Source organism: Gavialis gangeticus, unplaced genomic scaffold (assembly GCF_001723915.1).
Source record: "Gavialis gangeticus isolate Ggan-Ray unplaced genomic scaffold, GavGan_comp1, whole genome shotgun sequence".
Taxonomy (NCBI): domain Eukaryota; kingdom Metazoa; phylum Chordata; order Crocodylia; family Gavialidae; genus Gavialis; species Gavialis gangeticus.
In genome coordinates, this window is record NW_017729004.1 from 3,739,429 (window position 1) to 3,759,024 (window position 19,596).

Below are 19,596 nucleotides of genomic sequence, written 5' to 3' on the forward strand. Positions count from 1 at the left end.
CATAAGACCAGGCCTCTTCAGCTTCTCCCTATCTCACCCTGTACAATTTTCGCTTAGAAAGTAATAAATTCTGTCTCTCTGCTATGTCCTTTGGAGGCTGCAGTAATCCAACAGTTAAGACATTTTCATCATCGAGCTTAACACAAGTACAAAACATTCTGGGAATACAGCTTGCGCTCATACTATTTTGAATAAGTACAAAGAAAACTTTCATATTTATGAGCATATATGAATACTTAAAATGAATACTTGAGAATATATACTGCTGATTAACATATATATATATATACACACACACACACACATACACAAATATATATACACACACACATATGTAGAGCGATAGAGAGTCACTGTTCTATATACATATTATGCATATGGATATATACTCATTTTAACCACTGTTCAGTTGACTCCAGCATTGCTTTTACATATTCATATATTCATAATATAAACTCCTTCCTTATGCATGCATGCACAGGCACACACACAAGTGATTAGAGGTATAGGACACGTGGCTTTATAAGGAACCAGGATTATTTAGTCTGGAGATGACAAGACTGAGGGGGGGATTGGGAACAGTCTTTAAATGCCTGAAGGGGAGTTTTTTGGAGGATGGGGATGGGGTATTTTCTGTGAATGGTGAAGGCAGGACAAGGCACTATGGTCTTAAATTACAGCCAGGGAAATCACAGAGGCTGTGTCATCTCCATTCTTGGTCATTTTTAAAAGATCAAGTTAGACAAGCACTTGGCTGGGATGGTTTCATCAGCAATGGTCCTGCCTTGAGCAGGGGGCTGGACTAGATGACCTTGTGAGGACCCTTCCAGCCCTACTTCCCTGTGCTTCTCAATCAAGCACTGGCTAGCAGCCACACAACCAGGTGCTGGTGTTTGGAGGCCATGGATGCAAGGACTCCTACTTCTGCTACCGGTTTCAGGCTTTTTATGAGCTGGCATCATGGGAAAGGTAGCTGGGCTGAACTACAGGCTAGATCCACCAAGGGAAGAGTTTGCCTGCCATGCTAAGCCAAAGCCTGGCTTTCCAAGACACTCACTTAGCTGCTGTCGAGTGTTTGTAGGCATGCCCAGAACCACCTCCATCTTGGCTGGGTTGAGCAGCTTTGAGCCGAACCCGACTCTAAGTCCGATTGGGTTTCTTCAGTTAGATCAGTGGTTCTTACCCTTTTTTAGACCCAAGGCCCCCTTTGGAAAATGCCAGCTCTTCTTGTTCTCCAGGATTGTGGCTTTCCTCCATATGAGCAGCCAGTTTGTAACCTGCTGCATGAGAGAGCTGTTATAGCAATGCCTGCTTGAGTCTGCAGAGAGCCTAAAGCTTTATCTCTGAGAGGTGCCAGGTGCCCCCTTCAGCACCAAGGAGCATAAAACCAGATGTTCAGTGAAGGTGACTGAAATGTCAGCATTGGTCTGTTTCTTTGCTGAGCAAAGCATGAGAGACGGGAGAGAAACGCAGTATAAAGAGCTTCATAATGCCATAGGAGCTGTTCTATCCATCATCTTTTTCCTGACTTCTGCCAAGTAACACCCTATAAATAATAGGTGTCTTCCACCCTGTGTACTGTCAACATCTCCACCTTTTCTTTGCATCAACACTGTGCTAGTTTCTTTCCTATTTGATTTCTGAAAACCATTTTCTTCCCTTTCTTTCTTTCCAGTTCTCCAGTGAATGTGCGTCGAATGGAGACATCCATTCCCTGGGAGAAGGGGGGGGAGAGCAAAAATAAAAACACATTACAGATTGCCTTTAATGTTTTCTTTCCACACAAATATCTCCAGCTCTTAAAGCGCTTCATCCCTTTTTATTGCTTCTGGATATTTGGAAGGTAATTTTTGATCCTTCAGGAAATGTATAATTAAATGTGGGGCAAAAAGCCCCAGGTGTTACCAACAAACAAACTTCAAAAGAGTTAAAATTATGCCTAAATTTTCCTTTCCTTATCAAATCCAAAAGCAGTTTTAACTTGGGACATGATGAGGGACACGCTCACATTTACTACTTTCTGGCATAAAAGCACGTGTAGACGCACCTTGTGATTCTTTAACTTTTTATTATCTCTACGTCCTCAGAGATGATAAACTGTACTTTAAATGGCAAGGGACCCTGAAATACTAGCCTATGAACAAGTCTGCCTGAAATAAAAGATAGTAAGAGCTGGAACCTCAAAAGCATTGAGATATCTCATTATCATTAGCATCACTTAGGAGTGTAAATACCTTTATTTGGATCTGAGCACATGCAGCCTAGAAGTTCACACTTAATCTCTCTCTCTCTCTCTCTCTCTCTCTCTCTCTCTCTCTCTCACACACACACATACACACCTACACCCACACAAACACACAATGGCACATGGCAAAAACTCCCAACTGGCATGTCTTAAGCTATCACATTCTCCTCTTTCAAGTCTCTCTCCTCAAAACCCACTTCTTCTGTAACGCATACCAGAGACTGCAACCTGATGAAGGAGAGGCCAATGGGAGGCTGTGATCAATGCTTTGCCTAACGAAGGATCACACACATTCAGGTTATCTTATTCTGTGCCCTGCACTAGCAAAATAATATCTTCTAGATTTTAAGCACGCTATGGAAGGGACAGCCATTGATACTACAAAGCAGGGGTGATCAACCTCTGGCCCATGGGCCAGCTCCGGCCAGCGAGGCAAGGCCATGTCATCCAGCCTGTGGGTCTCTTCATAGGTCCGAAATTTGGCAGTGGGGCAGTGATGGCGGCATTAACTGCAGCTCCTCCACTCCCAAATCTCTGGGCCTGTGGGGAGCCTTGCAGACTAGATGAGGTGGTGCTGTGTGCTAGATCATACAGGCATGGGGTGGAGCTGGTGCCTGGGGTTGGGTCAGCAGCACACAGCCAGATCCAGCCGGTGGGCACGAGGTGATGAGGAGCTGGATCCAGTGCATGAGGTTGTGTCATGTGTGGTGTCAGGCTGATGCATGTGGCCAGGCCAGTACACTGGGTTGCACCTGTGCTGGATCCAGCTCATGGACTGGCCCAGTACCATTTATCTGGCTCACAGGATCAGAAGGTCAAGCACTATTTCTATAAAGGAATCAGTGCATTACTGACTGTTGGAAGAAGGCAGGTGGGGATACAGAAGCAGGAAGGTGAATAGAGCCATGGAAAGTAGATTTAGGTTGGATATCCAGAAAAAGACTTCTTCACTTACAGAGCAGTGAGGCAATGGCATAGACACTGAAGGAAGCTGTTGGCTCTCCATCACTGGAGGTGTTCAAGAAGAGGTTGGACAACCACTGGTCAGGGATGCTGTAGGAGGAGTGATACCTGTGTTCTTCTATGGGTATGCCCCATGCTTCTGGGGTTTGCTGGCTGCGCACTCCCCTACTATAAGCTATGTGTATCAGGGTGTTTTTAAGCCTTCCTCAGAAACATTGGGTGTTGGCTGCAGCCAAGGCTGGGGATTTTGACTGGGCTGTGCCAGTGCTCCTGCTGGGATGTAAAGCCAGATTTTCCTGGCTAGAAGGTCTTGCCCCTCCATGCAGGATTAGACCCATCTCCATATTTGCAGTCTAGCAGGAATTTTACCCCATGGTCAGATTGGTATAGACTTTTGGGGGGGAGGGGAGGTTGCCTTCCATAGCGAGGGGTTGGCCCTCTACCAGGGATCTCTTGAGTGCATCATAACAACTTTTGGTAGAAGCAGGACATTGGCTGCCGTGGTCCCCATGCCTTACCTGTGGCAGGTTCCAGTGTTATGTTATGTGTTGTGTTAGGGTTGATGGTAGTTTTACTAAGAGGTTAGACAATGGATCTGTATGGGATGGTTTGGATAGGGATGATTGTGCCTTAGGCAGGGGGTTGGACTAGATGACCTCTGCAGGTCCCTTCCAGCTCGACTTAGCTATGATGCTATGATTTTGTTCTGTTTTGTTGCCCGGCCATTCAAAAAAGTCAAGGGAAGAAAACTTATGGTAATTTTAAATTGACCTTAAATGACCCGTCTTTGACATTTTCAGCAGGTCAAGGAAAAAAACAAACAAAAACCAGCACTTTGGCTCAAACCAAATGTTCCTCCCAAAAAGTTGTGCTATAGATCTGAGCTTTTTAAAGGTATTATTTTTAACACCCATTGTTTGGAAGGGTGATTTTGAAATTAGTTGCAAACCCCCTGGGCATGTCAACACCCCAGCAAGGATACGTTCCAAAAGGATGTTATCAAGTACATGCCCTCCAGCACAATTGCTCCACACCCACAAGGCAGACAAGGCTCTTTGGGTAGGTAGATGTGATATCTTTTATTAGACTAACTAAATGATTGGAAAATTGTTCTTTGCAAGCTTTCGGGCATCAACATCTTTCTTCTGGTATCACATCAACCCAAAGATATCACATGTACCCAAAGAACCTTGTCTGCCTATGTCCTTAGACCAACACAGCTACAACCAACATCCACACCCACGATGCACTGCCAAGACTGCCCAGTACCATCCTTTTGTGGCCACTTTCGAGGCTCTCAGCGTCTACTGTGATTGAGTACAGCCTTTGGGGGCAGCCCCAGAGAAGCTTCCTCTTCAGAAAGCTTCTGGGTTCTGGACGCCCATTCAGGTCCTGATCCAGCATCCGCCTCCGTGCTTCGAGCTCTAGCTTTTCTACCCTGAGCCTTGCAAAAGCATTATTTTTCTCCTTCAAAGCTCCAGTTCCTGGAGACAGATGATTATATGAGAATCCAAGATTTCATTTAAGAGGCATTTAGTCATGATAGTTGTAGCAAAAGCCTTGAAAACACTAACCACTGAAAGTTCAATGACTAGACAGCAAACAAAAAGCAGCGAATATAATTCTCATAGATGTTGGGGTCAAAAGAGACCTTAGCAGGTCATCGAGTCTGACCCCCTGCCTGGGGCAGGAAAGAGCACTGGGGTCATGTGATCCCAGCCAGGTGCATGTCTAGTCTCCTCTTGAAGACCCCTAGGGTAGGGGAGAGCACCACCTCCCCTGGAGCCCATTCCAGATTTTACCAACCCTTACCATAAAGTCTCATTATTTATGGCACTGGGCTTCTGGATTTTCTCAACACTTGCATTTGCAATACCTCCATCCGCAACCACTGGAAACACTGGTCTTGGGGTACAGGGTATTGAATTGGTTTTGAATCTTTTTTTCTTTTTTTTTTTTACAGGAAAGGTTGTAGCTGTGTTTTCTAGCAGTTAGGAAGTGCATAAGCTTAGGCTACTGTCAATGCTTCTGACTGTGTCCTGGTTTCCTTTCCCTTCTCCCCTGGTACCTATTTTAATCCATTAGCTTTGCCCTTAGATAAGCAGCTTAGGCTAGGGACTAACTTTCTGTCCTATTTATACCATGCCTAACACATTGGGATGCTGGTCCATAATTAGGACTCTAACGCACTCCAGGGTAACAATTATCACTATTATTCTTTTCTGTGTGTCTCTTCATTTCTCTTTCCAGGTGGAGGTAAATATGCAGGGTTGCAGAAGTTTCAGAAAGTCAGTCAATGAATTCTCTGGGTGCATACAGGATGTTGATTTACCGCCTCGGCTCTATTTTCCTTCCCCCATACACCAGTTGAGCTTGTCACTTGCAATGAATTTATTCCTGATTTACCAGGGAGTAACTGAGAAGAGAATCAAATCCATTTGGAATAAAGAATGACAGAAAGCCAGCTTCCCAGCTCTCATTTAGCAGCCAGGATATGAAAGGAAACTGAGCTGCTCCATAGCTTCAGTGAACATGACTGAAATACTCATATTTGGGTTTGTCCCCGCTCGGCGCTGTAATTGCACAGTCAGTCAATGGAGCATTTAATTAACATTGATAGCAAACTAGGCTTTGTGCAGTGTGAATTAGGGAACTGTTCCATTGTTAATCATGCCAGCAATTAATGCAGTTTTATTTAATTAGCAAGTTATCAGCAGCAATCTTGTGTAAATGCCACTTAAGAGGCCCGGGTATTGCATTCATAGGAATGTGTATAGGAACCACTTGGTTCATTACAGCTGCTTAAAGCACTTTTATGGTCTTCACTGCCATAATATCAGTACAGCTTACTATCTTATTAAGGTGAAGAGGTAGCTCTACTTTAGAGGTAGGAACTCAGATACAGAAAGAGCAAGGGACAGACTTATAAAGGGATTGAGGCACCTAACAGTGTAGCCAGGCACCAAGAGTGATTTTAATTGAGTCCCCAAATCCCACTGATTGCTTTGTCTTTAGGCATCTAAAAAAATCTCACCTTATGTGACGTAAATTCATATAGGGAAGGCAGTGTCAGAGCTGAGAATAGAGCCCAGGGCTGCCTAAATGCAGGCTACCAGACAGTTTCACACTGGGCTTGTCTTATTCTGGGATCCTGGAGAAGAACAAAGGCATTGTCCCACTTTAAGGACCTGTGAAGTATCCAAAATGACACTTTTCCTTGGGGCTGTGGCCATTAAGTCCAGTGAATTGCTAGTGAAGCTGCATGGGTAAATGACTGTCAAAGCCCAGGATCAGACCCAGGATAAACCTGGTTTTGCCCAAGAAAGCGGGATAGGCATCTGTCTCGAATGGGTGAGGAACAGTGCACCCTGCATTCATAGAAGGGGTTGGACTAGTTGGCTTCCAACCACATGAGTCTCTCATGTTATAAGCCATTGGTGTGTGCCGCTTGTTTGGCACCAGAAATTTGTCTCAGGCTTTGTTTGCTGCCTTATTCATACACATGTAGGTCCTCACATCTCTCACTGCAAAGTGCCTTTTCCGCCGAATCATTTTTGTAGCTCTTTCCTTCACCTTCTCTAGTTGTTCAACATTTTTTTAAAAATGTGGACACCAGAGCTGCATTGGCCTCACCAACACTACTGCAGAGGTAAAACTAACCTTCCTTCTTCTCCTTGCTATTCACCTGTTCAATAGTCAAAGATCATGTTAGCCCATGCATGCCACGGCTTCCTTCTGGGAGCTCACAGTGAGTTGCTTGCCCATTGCAACTCTTACATCCCTTCAGAGTTATTTTGTCTGTAATCTTATAGGTTCAGCTGGCATTTTTTGTTCACCAACATGTGGCTCTGAATTTATCGAATTACAGAGAAACAGGGCTGGCAGGGGTCTCCGGAGGTCATCTAGTGCAGCGTTGAGTCCATTTGTCTAATTTAGTCCCGTGGGTTGTGACCCAAAAGTGAGTCACAAGAATATATGAAAGGGTTGCGGAAAAAACTTAAACAATGGATCACCAAATTTTAAAACTGAATTCTCCTTTTAAATGGGAAACTGTGGCTTTTCCTTTGCAGGCTGATAGATTTCCAGCCTGCAAGGAGCTGCTTGCTTGGAGCCCCCTCCTGCCCCATATACCCCACACCCTTCTGCGGGCAGCAGGTTGAGAGTGAGGGGCACTGGGTCAAGACTACCCACTGATGTTTAAAAATGGGTTCTTGTACAAAAACTTTTGAGAACCACTGATCTAGTCTACCGCCCTGCTCTAGGCAGGATCATTCCTTCTAAACCATCTCATCCAAGAGTCTGTCTAAACTGCTCTTCAAAACTTCCAAGGATGGAGGTTTTCCAGTTCCAGTGCCCAACCACCCTTGGAGCCAGAAAGCTCTTCTTAATAGCCAACCTAAGTTGCACTTTAAGCTGGTTACTCCTGTGGCCATGGGGAACAGTCTGTCACTCTCCTCTATATAACTACCCTTCATGAGCTGGAAATCAAACCTGGCTGAACCTAAATTTATTTTTGTTGGAAAGGCTCCAACTTAGCAAGCAGTCTCGGACCTTCTGTTTGAGCGTCCCATTTTCCTCATTGTTCATCCCCATACCAGTCTTTTCATCATCAGGAAAGTTTATTGGTAGTAATTTCATCCTGACACCCTGGTCACCAATGAAAATACTGAATCGGATATTTCATCAGAATGGACATTTCCCTGGGAAAAAGATTAGGTACCTATAAGGGAACTTGTAGATTGAGGGACACTCCTGAACTTTGAGGGCATGTCCCTGTGACCATAAAGGGCACATCTACATGAGACACTTTACGGCACATTAGCCTAAATTTAAGGTGTATTAGGGCATGCGTGTACATGTGCGTGCCCTTAATGTGCCCTAAAAATGGTAATGTGGGGCTAATTGTGCCTAAATGCAGGTATCAAATTGTACCTAAATGTAGGTATCAAATTTAGGCACGAATAGTTAAAATGCATTAATGCACATGTAAATGTGTAAAGGCACATTAACTCTGTGTGTGTGGACTGACTTGGGACCAACCACCTTTAGTCCACATTAAGGACTAACTTTAGTCCCAAGTCAGTCCACACACAGTGGTAATGCATTTTAACGCCTGCACATGTAGACACCAGGCTAAACCCTTTTAATGCAGTTTAAATTTAGGTGCACTTCCATACACATGTAGACACACCCCAAAACTCCCTAAGGTCTGAAAGATTTTCTATTCAAAATTTGGAAACCTGGTTGCACACCAGCCAACCCTCTCTCAAGCATTTTCCAGGCAGCATCTTGCTGCATCCATGAAGAGACAGAGGTAATCATACAACCATAGAGATGTAGGGCCTCCAGAGCTCATCTAGTCCAACCCCCTGCCTGAGACAGAAACATCCCTATCTAAGCCATCCCAGACAAATCCATAACCTAAACACTCAGTAAAACTACCGTTAGCCCTGACACAACACAAGACATCACATCCAAACCTATCTTAGGTAAGGACCACAGTGGCTAACATCCTGCTTTTGTATAAGGTTGTTAACATATGCTCTAGAGATCTCAGGTAGAGGGCCATGCCCCTGCCATGATCCTACTTGCAACATCACATGAACACAACTATATTGTTTCTGGTTTCTGGGTGGCTACCCCCCGAATTGCAAACAACACCGCTCCATTCAGGTGGACTGCCGCCGAGCTGACTGGCCGTGCTCTACAGAGTGATGTAGGCAGCTATATTATGAGCCAGGTCCCAAGGCTGGTAGCATGCCTAGGGTCTTTGAATGTTGGGCTGGGTTCTGGATGTGGGTACCCCAAAGTTGGCCATGATTATTAGCATCATTACAATTTGGTCTTACCGCTCCATCACAGGCCTCGACAAGCCATGAAGCACACCCGTATGAACATATATAATGTCCCACCCAGTAGTAGGTAGAAACAAATTAACCACGTGCCATTCTGTTCGGCACTTTCAGATGAATATTTCCCAGCCACTGCAGATGAAGTTTCATGGAGCGACACTTCTTCTCTGCTGCCCCAGCAGAAGCATTTGCAGGTAGAAAGCCTCTGTTATGAGCACCCTTGTAAAACACCCTCGAGCCATTCCCCATTCTTCACGGCTCGCTGAAAGCCTGCACACTAGCAGAAACATCTGGCCAGTTTTGTGGCCAAAGCATAATGATTATGTAATGGGGTAAATCTTGTGCTTAGCATTTATACTTCAACACCGGCAGCGAGGAGTAGGTACATAAAACCCATCGTGCTTCAAATGAAATATTCTGCCTGGAATAAATGGCCCAAGCAGTTTAATTTGAATAGCTTTGTCAGTGCCAGGGAATAAAATAGCCGATGCCTATGAATGGATTTGCTCAGTTACAGCGGTGGTTCTACATCGGACCCCTCATCAGACTCCAAGACCCCCTTATTAGACTCAAGACATCTCTCAGAAAATGCCAGCTGTCAGTTTTCACTTGTTTCTTGACGACGGAAAAATATTAGAGCAATTCTTGCAAAGAACTCAGCAAGCCCATAACAGGGCAGAATAGCCTTAACGCTCTGGATTCCTATCTGAAATCTCTGGGTTTCTCTTGTGAATGATGTGCAGGTGTCTGCACCCATTGCTAACATCATGTGGCACCCCACGGCACCCTTAAAAGGATCTCAGTGCACTTTATGGTGAGAATCAGTGAGTTACAGAAACCCAGGCCCCCCGTTTTGGATCTGACACCATTGCAACTCTCTGTGACTTTAGTGGAATGGGTCTGAGTTTACAGAGGCAGAAAACAGACTGCGTATCTGTGTGAGATCTGCATTGTTCGTGTGATTCCCAACCTCTGCTGAATAGACTAAACCTGATACTTTTGCCTTTGGAGGTTGGTACTGTATGGCTACGGTTGCCAACAATCCTATATCAACTACTTGTTACAACCTCTGTAGTGTACATCAGACCCTCATTTCATGGTCAGCTGAGCTGATCTCCTCCAGGTCCAATAATCACCATGAAAACCTCAGTGCTTGCTAACACCAGTGTCTGAAGGGCCAATGTTCTCCCTAATGCATAGCAAAGGTAACAGCCCTGGAAACCAGGCAGAAGCTGGTGAAACTGGTTGCTTTGCCAGTGCCCCAGAGGCCAGCTTTGCCTGGGGAAGCATTCAAGGCTTGGTAGTTAGAAGACGGTTGTTCCTTGCCTGTGGTTGCCACACTGGTTCACTGGGCTGCTGCTTTCCCTTCACTCCTCCAGGGATTTTGCTGGCTTTGAGGTATGATCCTTTCCTATCTCCAGTCAACATCTCTCTGTTTGCAGAACTTTGCAATGCAGTCCAAGCCCATAGCTTCATATCATGACATACACTGTCAACTTAGGACCCCAGAATACCCCATGTGTCACCTGGACGGCATCCTTGACTTCATCCAGTGCAGAGGCCGTGTGGTTTAGGGAACAGAGTACTGGACTGGCACTTATGAGACATGGGGTCAATCTCTCACCTAGCCACTAGCCTGCAGGGTGATTTTAAGCAACTCATTTTATTGCCCCAGCCTCAGTTTCCCCATCTGTAAAACAAGGAGTGCAATGATAGCAGGACCATTGGAGTGGGAATCAAAAAGTGATCAGGGCTTGTTGAGGACGGGGGTGCAGAAGAAGGCTAGAGGGAGAATGGAGCCACAGACATAGCCCAAGCCAATCACTTATGCATGTATGAAGTCATTATAAGTGAACTGAAGAGACTAAAGTTAATATAAGCATCCAGGAATCTACTAGGTCCATGGATCCCAAATACTACAAGGAGAATAAGACAGATCTGCTTGGTAACGCTCACTGAGATTTGCTGATGAAAAATGCTAACTTAGAGTTAGGCAGACAAGGTTCTTTGGGTGAATCTGGTACCTTTTATTAGGCCAACTTAAATAGTTGGAAAAAAATGTTTTAGCAAACTTTGGGGTCCTTAGACCTATGTCCTTAGACCAACATGGCTACAACCTACACCCCTGTAACTTAGAGTTCAGCATTAGTATCAAACCCGCTGACAGGTTGGTCTTGGCTTTCCAGTTCCAAGTCCCACTCAGGAAAACCAGCCAGACGGACTGGATAAGGTAAACCTGGGTTGGAGCTCAGCTACCTCCCAGCTAATTTCTCCTACAAACTCCATGTGATACATTGTCCCCTTATTTTTCCCACCCTCCCCAGAAGGACTGCCAGGTCCATCCAATGCTCTTATCATTGGTATGCACTGGGGCAGGGCTGGGGCCTCCTTTGTTGTGAGTCAACAGGCTGTGAACTGATCAAAAGTGATTATGTGAAGTTGGCTGCTGTCTTGGCTAGGATTTAAAAGCCTATGATCTTGTTAGAGTATTCAGACTAGCCACTCTTCATTACCATGTCTGAAAGTACGCAAGGCAGGGCAGACTTTCACCATCTGCTAAGCAGATCAAATTAAAAGCCAGGGGAGAGCCTGTTATGTGCAGTATATGCCATATAATACCTATCTATCTATCTATCTATCTATCTATCTATCTATCTATCTTTATCAATATATAATAAAATGTTATGTCTATATATGTGTGTGCATCATGTTTGTATATATGTGACATCCATAGACACACATATATGCTTATGTGTATATGTATATGATCTTTTATTTAATTCTTATGATCTTATATTCCATTTTTTCTTTTCATATCTATCTATCCTCATCAATATCTATCTATTTATCTATCTATCTATCGATCTATCTATCAATAAATATTGTGTCTATATATATGTGTGTCATGTTTGTGTATATATGTGACATATATGTGACATTCATAGACACACACATATAAGTATATGATTTTTATTTCATTCTTATGATCTTATATTGCATTCTTTTCATATCTATCTATCTATATCTATCTATCTAGATATCCCCCGGGGGATCTTTAAGAAGAGGCTTGATGACTACCTGGCTGGACTCATTTGAGTCCAGTCTTTTCTCCCGCCCAGGTGGGGGGTCGGACTTGAAGGTCTACAAGGTCCCTTCTGACCCGACTTCTATGATTCTATGATTCATCCTTATCATATATGTGACATTCATATACACATATATGTATATCATCTTTTATTTCATTTTTTTAATGATCTTATATTTCGTTCTTTCTTTTCAGAGATGTGGTTCCCCATAGAAACTATGAAGACTGTCTCTTACAAGACACAGATCAAAACATTTTAATAGGAATGAAAATCTACCAAATTGCTTAATGCTTCCTCTTTGAAATTGGCTTAATGCTGAAATGAATAAGACTCATATAACCACAGACAGAGCCAGTAATGTATTTTTGAGAGTTTATGTCTCTGCCAGTGAAATCCAGAGGATGATCATTGCAGCTTAGAGGACCGCATATACCCAGGACACCTTTCTTTTCAAGGAGCATTACAGTCCGGGAAGACTGATTGAAACAGTAGCAAAAGGTAGACGCGGAGGTCCATCTCCTCCCCTGTTCTGCCCCTGGCAGGAACCAGCCCCAGGTGCTTCAGAGGAGAGTATAAGACTCCTACAGTAGCAGAGGGAACATCATCTGCTCCCTACATCCTGCTCTCTAATTGCTGTCTGGAGCTCTGAGGAGCAATGCTCATTATCCCTTTCCATATGTTTGTTCACATTAACCTTGTTAGCTACATAAATTGCAATGTCCATAGCATTGGCTGAGGTGCCTGCAGTATAATAAAGGCACTTTGAAGTTTGGAGTTGTTGTTTTTTTTTTACAGTAAGTCTAGCATCTGATAAGACTGCAGTTCTGGGATCCAGACTGAGCACTGCAATTGCATTTGTGATCCAAGGCTGCCACCTGCCTGAGAGTTTAAAGAGCGCAGGTTAGAAACCATAATGCTTAAAAGCAAACACCTGATGAAGCAGGTGTGGCTGTCCAGCCAAGGGGAGCTGGGGCAGGACTCTGATCAGACAGCCTCCCAAAGCCCTGTGAAAGATGCTCCTCCTCTGGGTGAGATAGAGAAGCCTGGTGCAATCTCCTTCTGGCTAATAGCTAACAGTGCTTTGGAAACCAAGGCAAGAGCACAAGTCAATTGGTGAACCTAGACAGAAAGACCCTTCTTGAGCCAATGCTCCAGTTGAAAGCAGCACACAACAAGGTTGATCTGGACTGAGGCCAGGACCCAAAGGGCAGATCCTGGAGCTCAGCTGAGACCGAGCTGTGCACGTCTGCTCAGAGGTGGGCCGCCTCTGCTCCCAACCTGGGGAACCATCAGTGTGTCTGGAGGGTGGACTCCGGAGGAGAGAGGCACCTTGCAGGAGCCAGAGGGGTGAAGCTGGTGAGGGCTGATTCTCTTAATTCTGGGTTTTGGCAGTGTTACTACTTTCTAAGCCATCTTGCTCTGGCTGAGATCACTTTGCTCCTTGGGGGATAAGTATTACTCTGCATGGTTTCTCTCTCACTTTCACAGAATCAGTCAAATCCCTCAAGTGAAAAAATCAGTAGATGCTTTTAAAAACATCCCTTTTATCTTTGAAACTGTACCCCTCCTCCAATTGTTTGGCTTCCTTTGGTTTATTATTTGGCTGTTGAGATGAAACAGAGCTTTATCCAGAGCTGCAGACCAGGAAATGCCTCTGCCATAATGTTCCTGCCCTGCAAAAATAAACCATGTGTTGCACTGGCACAACAGTTTGGTTCTGTTGGGTGATGCGTGGCTGTGTCTGTGTGCGTTTGAATTTGAGTGCCCTTGGCTCAGTGATCTGTGAATCAAAGATAGCTTAATGCCCTGGAGAGATTTTAGGCTTTGCTTTCAGTGGGGTTTATGTACTTCAGTACTTCTGAGGGCTGGGCTTTAGCCCTCATTACTTGTGAGAGATTCCCTTACTTGACTGGGTTTGATTCTTGCCTCCAATACTGCTACACGGTCACCAAAAACTCATTGATTGCTCTATTACACTTAAATCCTGCACCTTGGTGCAGGTACATTTGCTATATGCAACTGGCAGTTCTCGGGACTTTATTCTGAGTCGTCTTTTCCTTTCTGATGCTAAAATCGTGCACCTTGGTGCACATGCATTTGTTATATGCATGTGGCGGTTCTTGGGATTTTAGCTTGAGTCTTTTTTTTCTCAATGCTTCAGCTCCTTCAGTCATGGGATTATGAGAAATTCAGCATCTTTCCCTTTTTTTGAAAGAAGAAGGAAGGAGGCATTCAGTATTTCATGCTTGCTTGAACCAGGCTTGTGACCCTTAAGGACTCATAACAGAAAGACCATTTAAAATCTTAAGTACACACTTGCTCTCTTTGAAATGCATTGTCTTCGTTTTTTAGTTGAATCCCAGGATTTTTGGCAGTATGACTCTTTCGACTTTTGGTTTCTTTGAACTTTGTTTGATGCCTGGGATGAATGACTGTGTTAATTAAATAAGAGCAAGGAAGGTGGGTGTATAGCATCAGCAGAGACTTGGTGGGTGAAATCACAGCTTGATGAGGAAATAGGTGGGGGAAAGAGAAAGGGAGGAGACTTGGATATACTTGCTTTGATGTTCAGGAACAATGAAGCAGGCTCCTTGAATGTCTCTGGGTGATGATCAAAGAGGAAAGGGAGTAGGGGCCATATTGTGATAGGGATCTGGTATTGAACACCTGATCAGAGGCAGGACAGGTTGTTGCTGAGATCTTAACCCAGATGCCTATTAGAAAAGGAAAGTGTTCAAGTTCTTAGACTGTGTTGGGGCAACTTCTTCTTCTAGAAGGCAGAGGAAATTTCTGGGGGAGCAGCTCTTCTCTCCCAGTCTTTTATTTTTGAGTACAGGGGTAGTTGGCTGAGTAGACAGTGCGTTAGTTTGAAAGGAGGCAGAAGGCAGGGAAATGTGGCAGCTGGTGAGTAATGGAAGGAATGAGAGCAACAGAAGAAGGCCATTGAGTTGCAATTAAATAGACTTTGACAATCTAAGGGATCTGGTAGGTGGAGTCTCATGGGAGGAACATTCAGCTCCATCCTCTTTGCAACTCTCTGCAGGGAGGTGAAGGCTGCTATTCAATCCCCATCTCGGTCTTCTCTTCTGCAGACTAAGCCCAGTTCCCTCAGCTCCTCCTTGCAAGTCATGTGTGTGCCTCATTGATGATGCATAGTGGGTGCACGTGCACCCCCTGGAAGTGCCAGCTGCGAAACTGGAAGTGCACGTCCAGTTTTGCTGCTGGCTCAGTGATTGGCTGCTGCCCCCCCATTGGTGATCTGGTGCCCCCCATACTCAGGAGGCACCAGTTGCCCATGCCTAGTCCCCAAACCATTTTCATTACCCTCCGCTGGTCTCTCTCCAATGTGTCCACATCCTTTCTGTAGTGAGGGCCCAAAACTGGACATGGACTAGGGATGTGGCCTCCCCAGTGCTGAATAGAGGGGAAGAATCACTGCCCTCCATCTGCTGGCAACACTTCTACCAGTGCAGCCCAGGATGCTAGTAGCCTTCTTGTCACCAAGGGCACAGATGGACTCATGTCCATCTTCTTGTCCACTGTCACCCCCAGGTCCTCTTCTGCAGAGCTGCTGCCCAGCCCAGTCAGCCCCAGCCTGCACCAGTGCATGGGATTGCTCCCTCCTAAGTGCAGGATTTTACAGTTGTCCTTGTTGAACCTCATGAGAATGTGTAGGCCTTATTTGCTCTCTTCCCCCATTAAATAACAGATGACGTAGGGAAACCCAAAGTCTTCAGTGCTTCCTTTGTGTATAGTCTGTGCATAAGAAGATGACCAGGTACTTCATTTTCACTGGGGCTAAGGAGCATGGACTGAAATGGAGAAAACTCAGGCTAAGGACTATTTAGATCAGCTGGTTGTTTTCAGGCTAGTGAGGCCTGATAAAAGTCATCTAGATTGCTTCAGCTAGTTTGTGAGTAATCTGAACCATTAATGACTCTGAGTAGAAGACAAGGTGGATGGCAGAGGACTAAAGAAGGACTAACATAATACTTATCTATTAAAAAAGAGGAATGAAGAGCCCTTGGGGAATTTATAGATCAGTCAGCTTAACTGATACTGGGAAAGATAGTGGAATAAAGTATTTGGTTATCAATTTGTAAGCATTTTGAGAACAAGGAGGTGATTTAAAAAAAAAAAAAAAAGCCAACATGGGTCTGTCAAGAGCTAGTCACATTCAAACCAGTACAGATACTTGCCTTGGCAGCGTGACAGGCCTACTGGATAAGAGTGAACCAGTAGAAATGATTCATCCTTATTTTAGAAAGTCATGTGAGACAGGTAGCTTGTGAAATAGGCTTTTGATGCTAAGGAAATGTGGTCTAGATGAAGTCACCATGTAGTGATTGAAAACCTGCTTTCAAAGAGTACGATTAAGGGTTTGCTGTCAAAGGAGGAGGGTGCCTTAAGGGTGGCCCGGAGGGGGTCTTATGTGCTTGCAAACTCTCCTGACCCCAGTCTAGATTAAGCTATTTAAAAAACAAAAATTAAAACTACTTAGTTATTACTATGCAAGCTGTCTCTCCACTGAGATTGTTGTCTACCAGTGAAACTACAACTAGCAAAGTCTTTGAATGAAAGTCCTGTCTACATTTCAAATCTCATTCTTTCCCCCGAAGAGATATGCATAGATTGAGGAATCTGGGACACAAAGCCATCCAAGAGGTTAAGGGAAGGTCAGGACACCTAAAGCCATCAAAGAGGTTAAGGGCCATGACCAAGGGAAGGTCAGAGCCATTATGATGACCTAGTCTGACTTCTGGCACAATGCAAACCTGGATTTCTCAAACTGTTTCCTTTCAAAATCCCATCCCAATCTACTGAAGACTAATGCAGTAATGCCAGAGGAAGAATCCCATCTCATTTTTGTTGACCCCAGTGGTGGTTTTCCCTCTGAGTCTGATGGGGTCAACAGGGGTTGGCAGGTGAGATGGTGCCAGGGTGACCTAGGAGGGTAGAAAATGATAACTTACTGACTGATAGGACGAAGATGGCAAAGACTCCAACCACCTGCCAGAGGCGCATCCCCCAGAAAACCACCGTCTCTGAAGTGACAGGATCTGGCTTCTTTTTTGGAGGCTCTGTGGTGGCCTGGAGGTGGGGAGGGAAGAGAAGAGAGGTGTGAGAATTGCAAACATTCCTGTAAGAAGAGCACAAATGCCTAAGCTGTTGGACATGGGGCAATTCCCAGCTCTTGGGCCTTGATTTGCAAATAGGCTTAAAGCACCTCGGTGTGAAACTTAACCTTGGTGCTGGTGTCCAGGTGTTTAATTCAACTCCACTAAAATGCTTTACATGTTGGCCACTGGCCTTGCCCAGAAGTGCTCACAACTTGACAGGGCTCCATAGCTCATACCCAAACTGTAGCAGGGCTCTCAGAGCATCCTTGTAGGTTTGGGAGCCCTAAAATACATCTGAAGAGCCCTGTCTGACCCCTTTAATTAGCAGGCCATTGCCTACTCACCGGAGGAGGAGAAGACGCAGGTTCTGATCTGCCTTATACCTGAAAGGACTTGACTACACGTCCCCCTCCCATGTGAATGTTGCAACCACTAGATTAGAAAGCTAATGCCCTCCTTGTTCTGGTGCCACAACCTTGAGTTCTTTGCAGAGTGATGCATCTTCGACAAGATGGGTAGAGACTGCCTGCCCCCACTCACTATGAGCAGGCAATGTAGTCTGATGGAAGTGTATAACCCAGGCATTTCACTTCCTAGGTGAGTGCTCAAACCACCAGGCTATTATGTCAAAGGACTGCCTTGCTACCACCTCCTCCAGCCTTATCTTCAAGGGAAGTGGAGGAAACTGCTTTTCTGAGGGTCCTGATCCTGGTGTGGCATGTGAAGTTTGCTCACCCTAATGGATCACAAGGCTCAGGGGACTTGGACAGAGAAGCAGCTGGCTCCCCATCTGACTTCAGCATGAGCCAAGTCCTGAGCTGCTGTAGTTGGTGCAATTCTGGACAGTCCCCAGAGTCCCCTGCCTTTGCAGGTCCAGGGTTTGGAGAGAGTTAAGCAGGCAATAATATTGTATTCGGGAGCCTCGGTTCCACTCAAGTGCTTTCTTTGTTCTCATCCGAAGTGACCTCTGTGGTTTTGCTAAGAAGTTAATTGAGGGGTTTGTATAGGGATAAGTGTGCCTCAGGCAGGGGGTGGGACTGGATGACCTCTCAAGGTCCCTTCCCATCCTAGTTCTCTATGATTCAGTGCCCCTGCCAGGGTTGTAGAGGAACTGGCCACAGCTGGCCTTGAACTAGACCTCCAAAGACCATGGTTCAGAGCCCTGGGCAAAAAAGCCATGTCTCTTATTTAGCAAGCTTCCCATACCTGAGCTACTGGTTTAGCTTTCCTACCCAGCCAGATCACTGCAGGAGGAAAAACCATCATTAGACCGTGTAACAAATGTGGGAGAAAACGGGTGGTCAGCATACGTTTTTAGGGGGATCGGATACAAGAGGAACCGTTCCACGGCAGAGGCGGATGCCATGCCCACGTGTGCACGCCCTCGCATCTGTTCGCATGTTCATCCACTCGCTCCATTTATTGGCTTCCCTACCTTTTTTTAAGCCATCAAGAGCAATGGAGGAGCACCATCTGGTGGCTATATTAAAAAGCTCCACGGAAATGCATTTTATACGAAAGCATTGGGGGGGGGGCACGTTGCTTGTAATACGGATATGAATTTTCATTTCTGCCTAGGAGAACTTTTACAATCTCTGCTCTCTCCTCTGCCTGATGAAGGGTGAATGTGCCTGAAAGCTTGCAAATAAATAAAATAATTTGTTTGCAAATATCCAGTGGGTCTAATAAAAGTGTCACCTCTTCCACGAGTTTTGATTCCTTTTACTTGTAATATAGTACATTATGCCTAACAGAGGATAAGGTGGTTGTTGGCAATCTTTTTGTGCTGAGTGTCTCTTTTGAAGTTTAGTAGGGAACTCTGGTTTCCAAATAGTGATGTCAAAAACCATATGGATGAGGACATATGTTGGTACAGGCTCTCCAGGCTGGGGCAAATCCAGAGATCTCAGCTGGGAGAGATCTTGTTGGGAGAGGAGGAAGGTATGAATCCCTGAATGCTGTGGACAGGCTGTTCACAACTGTTCTGGCACCGCAAGAATATGGAGTGGGGGAGCTGTCTGACTTCCCTTACTAACCCTCTGTGAAAACTTGGCTACCATCCTCTACCTGCTCTCTGGGCCCCAACTCAGCCTAAATCGGAAAAAAAAAAACACCCTTTCCATCAAGGGCAGGACTGGATAGAGCAAAATGGAGGTTGCAAGTTTGTCCCCCTTATGGCATGGACTTGAGTTAACCAGCCAGCTTTTTTCTACTCATTTGGGGCTAAATTGAATGATTTGATGACACTTTCCACTTCTGAGGCCATTGAATTTGTCCTTTTTCCTGGGGCTTTTGGAGGGTGAAGCAACAAATCTGGACTTACAGCAATA

General features: G+C 45.0%; 2 protein-coding genes across 2 annotated transcripts in view; one reads left to right on the top strand and one right to left on the bottom strand.

The window, feature by feature from the left end:
* Positions 1-19,596, bottom strand: part of TMIE (transmembrane inner ear) — a 53,295-nt gene that overhangs the window by 10,042 nt on the left and 23,657 nt on the right. The window contains exon 2 of the mRNA XM_019508038.1: positions 17,120-17,237. Within this exon, the coding sequence (XP_019363583.1) occupies positions 17,120-17,237 (118 nt within the window). The remainder of the gene's footprint in view (positions 1-17,119; positions 17,238-19,596) is intronic.
* The window catches only part of ALS2CL (ALS2 C-terminal like), a 127,429-nt gene continuing 121,013 nt past the window's right edge, over positions 13,181-19,596 (top strand). Inside the window, exon 1 of the mRNA XM_019508036.1 lies at positions 13,181-13,502. The gene's annotated coding sequence lies outside the window, so the exon portion shown is untranslated. The remainder of the gene's footprint in view (positions 13,503-19,596) is intronic.